General features: G+C 42.0%; 1 protein-coding gene across 1 annotated transcript; it reads right to left on the reverse strand.

Moving 5' to 3' along the window:
• Positions 1 to 114: 114 nt before the first annotated feature.
• LOC147177253 (serine protease 23-like) lies at positions 115 to 6,256 on the reverse strand. The gene is made up of 2 exons (XM_086071548.1): positions 5,983 to 6,256; positions 115 to 3,198 (listed from the first exon to the last, which is right to left on the reverse strand). Exons 1-2 carry the CDS (start codon positions 6,006 to 6,008, stop codon positions 2,025 to 2,027), a joined length of 1,200 nt encoding a protein of 399 aa, XP_085927674.1. The 5' UTR covers positions 6,009 to 6,256; the 3' UTR covers positions 115 to 2,024.
• Positions 6,257 to 6,345: the final 89 nt, after the last annotated feature.

The following is a 6,345-nucleotide window of genomic DNA, read 5'->3' on the forward strand; positions in this document are numbered from 1 at the left end:
GTGTTCATTTCACCCTCAGCATATATATTTTTTTGCATCTGAAATTAAACATGGCGTTGAAATGAACACATAGTGTGTTTGTACAAGTGACTGAGCATATACGCAGACGACGCAACATCTCCAAAGCATTTATTTCATTTACTTGCCAGTTATTCATTTCTGAAAACAATAATGTAATTTACAAAGGTTATTGAAGAAGGGGTTTGGGGTTGACTTGTAATGTGTGACAGCTCACCCACAAACTCCCTCTTGGGGGCGCTGTAACAAAACATTCAATGAAGTTGAAGTAAAAAAAAAAAAAAATATATATATATATATATATATATATATATATATATATATACACCCAATTCGCCAAAAGTTGGGACACTATACACATTGTGACTAAAAACTGAATGCAATTATGTGGAAGTGCCAAATTTTATATATTTTATTCAGAATAGAACATAGATGACAGGTCAAAAGTTTAAACTGAGAAAATGCATAATTTTAAGGGAAAACTATGTTGATTTTAAATTTTATGATGTCAACAAATCTAAAAAAAAGTTGGGACAAGGCCATTTTCACCAGTTTTCCACAAGGAACTTCCAATCGTAATTCGTCTGACCACAATACAGGTTTCCACTTTGCCACACTCTATTTTAAATGACCCCTGGCCCAGAGAAACGCCTGCGCTTCTTGGTCCGCTTTAGAAATGGCTTCTTCTTTGTACTGTAGAGTTTCATCTGGCAACGGCGGCTGGCACGGTGGATTGTGTTCACCCACAATGTTTTCTGGAAGTATTGCTGAGGCCTTTCTGTGATTTCCCTTACAATAAGCATTCCTGTTTGCGGTGCCCGAAGATCATGGGCATCCAGTATGACTTTTCGGCCTTGACCCTGACACACAGAGATTGTTCCAGATTCTCTTACTCTTTGGATGATGTTATGCACTTTAGATGATTACTTCAACCTTTTTGTCATTTTTCACTGGTAATAAACACCTTTCTGATATTTCTCCACTATCTTTCTGCGCAACATTGGAGGAATTGGTGATTGTCTACCCATCTTCGCTTCTGAGAGACACTGCCACTCCGAGAAGCTCTTTTTATCTCCAATCAAGTTGCCAATGGACCTCATTGGTAGTAACTGTTCTTCCAGCTGTTTTTTTTATAAGTGCAATTGACTTAGCCTCTTATTGCTACCTGTCCCAACTTTTTTTAATGATTTGTTGGCACCATGAAATTTACAATCAGCACATTTTCCTCTTAAAATTATACATTTTCTCAGTTTACACTTTTGACCTATCATCTATGTTCTATTCTGAACAAAATATTGAAATTTGGCACTTACACATAATTGCATTCAGGTTTTATTCACAATTTTATAGTGTCCCAACTTTTTGGGGAATTGGGTTTGTATATAGATATATAAATATATATATTTTGGGTTGGGGGGGGGGGGGGTTATTCACCTGAAGCTGAGCTTTAGAAAGTCAATAGCATCCCAGCAATGTTCCAAAACATTTGACTAAACAAAAATAATAGATCATACTTGTAAAGAATGGCTTTGACTATTGAAAATAATATAATTATCTGTTAAGACACAAGCAAATATGACATCTTTGGTAGCTCACTGGTACATTCATCAAAAATATGAGATCAATAGAGAAAGTTCAAACAGTGCAATCTATCACACTTGGCATTATAAAGCAATTGTCCGAGTCTCGCAGTTCAATTTTTATATCATCGCATCTCCAAAAATCACAAAATTCCTAAACTCTCACACTCGTTGTTTAAAACTTGACTTGTTGCCAGTGCCAGCCGACCAGACAACAAAAAGAGGCTCATTCAAATATATCTTAACCTATTGTCACCTGTTTTTGTCTGAATAAACATCCGGATTTTCAATCTTGAGGCCTGCAGAATGAGGAAAGGGCGTTTTCACTGTAATCATTTTGCATCTGCAACTTTTGTTGGCGCAGTGATTTTCGGAGCTCATTTTTCATCAGTGCTGTGAGTGGTCTTGACTCGTCAGTGTCCTTCCTCAGCCTTCTCGACAGTCCACAAAGTTGCCTTTTATCCAGTAACAGATTTGCGCATATTTGAGAGGTGTGATTCTCACGGCTACATTAAATTCATGAGACGCCCCCTGACGCTCCACCCACTGGTGCCCAGAAAACACGCCTATCACCTTCCTGACCCAACGCCGACGCCGCCCATCCCACATCCGGGCGTAGACCCCCGACCCGCTGGCCCCCGGCTGGGCGTCACAGTGCTGGTAGAGCAGGTCTGACGTCTCCTCTCCGGCCTGACAGAAACGATACACCAGCTGTCCCGGACGGTCATTGTCGAACCCTGAGAAGTGGACCCGTCGCCCAGGAAGTCTCTGTGAAGGAGGGCTCACGCCCAACTTCATGTGACGGCGTTTGTGGGCTTTCTTGAGTTCTAAAAGCGCGTAGTCGTAGTCCATCCCGATGTCATTGGCGTTGCCTTTAATCCATCCTTTGGGCACGTGTGTGCGCTTGGCTCGGATCCACTGGAACTTCATTTTCTCGGACACGATCGGGCCGTCGTCTGGACCGACCTCAACATGGTTAGTCAAGTTGGAAATTGGAGACTGCAGGTCTCGTTGTCTGGGTTTTAGAAAGCCCACTCTGAGTTTCTGAGCACCCTTCACGTAGTTTTTACCATCATGGACACAATGAGCAGCCGTGAGAACATGCCGGTCGCCAACGAGCGTACCAGAACATCCGGTGGACAGTTTGACAGCCACCGAGAATGGATATTGAAGCACAAAGTTCTGCCCCGCAATGCTGTATCGCCCGTCGTGACCGAAGATCTGACGCTTCCGTCTGGTATGTGACCGTTGACCTTTCTCAGAAGGCGCAGAGGAGTGTGCGGGGCTTTTGTTGGACCCGAGGTTATAACCGTAGATCCCAATGGCGGTCTCAGTGAGTTGACCATTTGAGTGAAGAGTCTCATAGGACAGAAATTGCTGCAGCTCCTCGAAGCTGGGCAGTGGCGCACTTTTGTGGCATTCTGGGTCACACGGGGAGGTGACGTTAAGACGGGCTTGTGACAGGAAGTGTGGGGCCGGCCGACTCTCGCTTTGCTGTGGGAGGACCGCTGGGACACGCTGAGGAATCCACCGGGGTCGTGAGAAGGAGAAAACTGCGGGGAGGATGACGAGGAAGAGAAGGATGTGGACGGACGGGAACCTGGAAATGCAACAGAGGATGGACTGAAAAGTCAGTATACGGCGAATCGTCGTTTATCACAAGGGATTCCAAACCCACGCGTGATCTGTGAAAATTCACGCTATAGACAGTAAAAAAACAAACAAACACTTACTTTAACCCAGTTTAACTTAAAGGGGAAGTCAACACCCTTTTTTGGAGGGGGGACAATATGTTCTATGCAGCCCCACTAGTCTAAATATGGTATTTTGGTTAATATTTAGTGGAATAAGCAGCAAAATGTAAGCGTTTTCATCCATCTCAGGGGACGGCCATTTTGCCACTTGCTCTCGACTGAAGATGACATCAATGTTGTTCAGGTCTCAGGTAATAACCAATCGCAGCTCAGCTTCAGAAATCAGGTGAGCTGTGATTGGTCGTTGTCTGCCTGAACAACTGTGATGTCATCTACAGTCGACAGGAAGTGGCAAAATGGCCGCCCCCCTGCGATGGATAATAACGGCTGGATTTTGCTGCGTAACTCTTAGTCCACAAATGTAATATTAATCAAAATGTCATGTTTAGACTAGTGAGGTCACATATAACATTTTATTGTCAAGAAATGTTTAAGGTTGACTTCCACTTTAAAGCACCCTTAAACTAATCAAAACACACTTGTGAACGTATTCTTTAGCGCCTCTTTTCTCTTGCGAGTAACATACACAATCACTTTGAGGAAACACTTGTATTTTAAAATCAAAAAGTTCAACCAAACCATTTAAATTAATCTAACGGAAGTTCACACTAGCTTAATGCGAACTTGCAGCATGCTTACGTCAATGCACACGGCGCACACGGCAATACTCGCAGGCTTGTGTATATTCTCAGCTCTCTGGAAACAATGGGCCTCTTCGGATACTTTTGTTTTTCTTCCCCTTTTTATCCGGAAGGCTAAAATTGCTTTGGAAAGATGCCTCGGTTCAACCTTTAGCCCACCTTTAGCATAGGTTACTCTTGACCAACCTCCACATAAGGATAATGTCCATAATTCTTTACGGCGGCAATATTTAGGCCACAAATGACATTAACTGACTCTACATGAAGAGAATGAAGCAACGAATCAAATAAATTAAAAGCTAGGTTCACATTTAAAGACTGCTAAGGGCAATTTCCACATCAAGTTTTACACTCGCCATTGTGCAATGATGCCAGTTAAGGAAAAGTGACGTCGACAACGGTCTTATTGTTCTCAAAAGCACCGTCTCGTGAATAAATGTTGGGTGGTTTGACTTTCTGAAAAGGCCCAATAACTACTAAGTTTGGTTGGGGACCTTCTCTGCCTCCGACTTGCCTGTATATGTACTGAGATTGTGATTTCGATGTCCTCTTCCCGTGTACTTTTTGACAAACACAAGCAATAATTAATCTGTATTACAATATCCAATGTATTATAAATGCAAATGAACCATCAATTAATATGAAAGACAGTTTATGTATCTACTTCAATTAGAGTTGTTAACTAACCACTTGCAGTCTTTTAAGTGTTCACTGCGACAACTTCACCAAATTCTACCAAACAAGTGTGCCGAAGTCAAATAGGTCAATAGCATTGTACTACATTGTGATGTCGATTTGAATGCGATTAATTGGTCACTACCGCATCCATTTAATAAAATGACGGCTTCACCGTAAATCCCGTTTTGGCCGCCGCATGTTTGAGCCCCTCTGATTGCGTGCATGGAAAACATCCACGTTCTCAAAACCGGCATCATGGATTTAAAATTAACCTCATGGGAGCTGAGGGAGAGGCCTTTCATCTGCATCGGAATTTAGCAGCTGCAGACATGCACTGTATTTTAATGAGCAAATATGTCAGACAGGTCAAAGTTCAAACCTTAAGAGGCTCGCATGGAAATTCCCCAAAGTGTCCTTTAGGGATTGGCATTACGTCTACAAGACTGCCTTAATAATATTTTCATGACCCGAGTATATTTAGGATGCATAGATCAAGCCGGACTTTAATCACACCTGCTTGTTAAACCCCTTCCTCTCTTTGCTTTCCATGCTTGATGGTTGACTTTGGGGCCAAATGTAACGCCCACTTAAATTTGATATCCTACTTAAAAAAGAACTTCTCAATGTCTTTTATTTTCTGCACATTTTGTTAATTTGTAGTTAGTCATTAACTTGTTTATTTCATACTTTGGCCTGCAGTGGTGGGGAAGTATTTTGTACTTTGTTGCTGTACTTGGATAGATATTTCTGGTATTTGTACTTGATTTTTTATGATTTACTTTTGCTCCCTACATTTGAAACAGATATGATGATGATGTCAAGCACGGTTGGGATCATGATTGATACTGATTTGAGATTTGCATTAATGACAGATGCAACAGATTTGGAGAAGCAAGATATTCCCAATCCAGTAGAACTTTTAGCATGTCATGTTGTCAAACATGGTTTGATGGCATCAAAGTCATGCAAACACTAGATAGCGGCGCCTAGTGTTAAAAATGAATAAATAATTCACATGCAACCTAATTTTTTGTCATCTGACACAAACACTTGGAAGTAAATAATTTATGAATAAAGTATATTTTAGAATATCAAATAAAATGCTAGAGGCTTAACTGAGCTACACGGATTTCTGACAAGGCTATATATAGCATTGTCGTTATTATTATTATTATTATTACTATTATTATTATTATCATCATTTCACTTTATGTTTTAATATTTTAGATTACAGGTGTAGTACGTCAAATAAAATACGCTTATTTGGACAGTCACGCACGCGCGCGCGCACACGCACACACACAAACTTACCGTGTTGGTCCCGTGTTGGAGCACATCGTTCACGCAAAGATAAACGCAGACTGTCCAAGTTGAGGTCTTGCAATTTCGTATGGTCAACTATTGAGTGTCGGGAGTAAAACACGACGTCTCCGTACTAATCCCGAAGCGATGCATCAAGTTGTCCCATGACAGCGCACGGATGTCCTGTGGGCTGCAACGATGAGTCGGTGCATAGAGGAGGAGAGGAGGAAGAAGAGGAGGAGGACGGAGGAGGTCTCCTGCATGCGTGTCTGCCTGCTTGCCTGCCGCCTGTCACAACTGCGGAAAGTGTGCAAGTCAGTCACGTGACACTCGAGTCACGCCGCGCCCCGTCCACAAACGTGCTGTTTGATT

This window comes from Leptonotus elevatus, chromosome 3 (genome assembly GCF_054856555.1).
Source record: "Leptonotus elevatus isolate MCC_2025b chromosome 3, RoL_Lele_1.0, whole genome shotgun sequence".
NCBI classification, from domain to species: Eukaryota; Metazoa; Chordata; class Actinopteri; order Syngnathiformes; family Syngnathidae; genus Leptonotus; species Leptonotus elevatus.

Bases quoted from the DNA above. Each gene is read 5' to 3' on its own strand.
- LOC147177253 (XM_086071548.1), bottom strand. From the start codon at position 6,008: ATGTGCTCCAACACGGGACCAACACG. The intron at 3,199-5,982 runs GTAAGTTTGTGT...TTGCATTTCCAG, and splicing joins TCCAACACGGGACCAACACG to GTTCCCGTCCGTCCACATCC.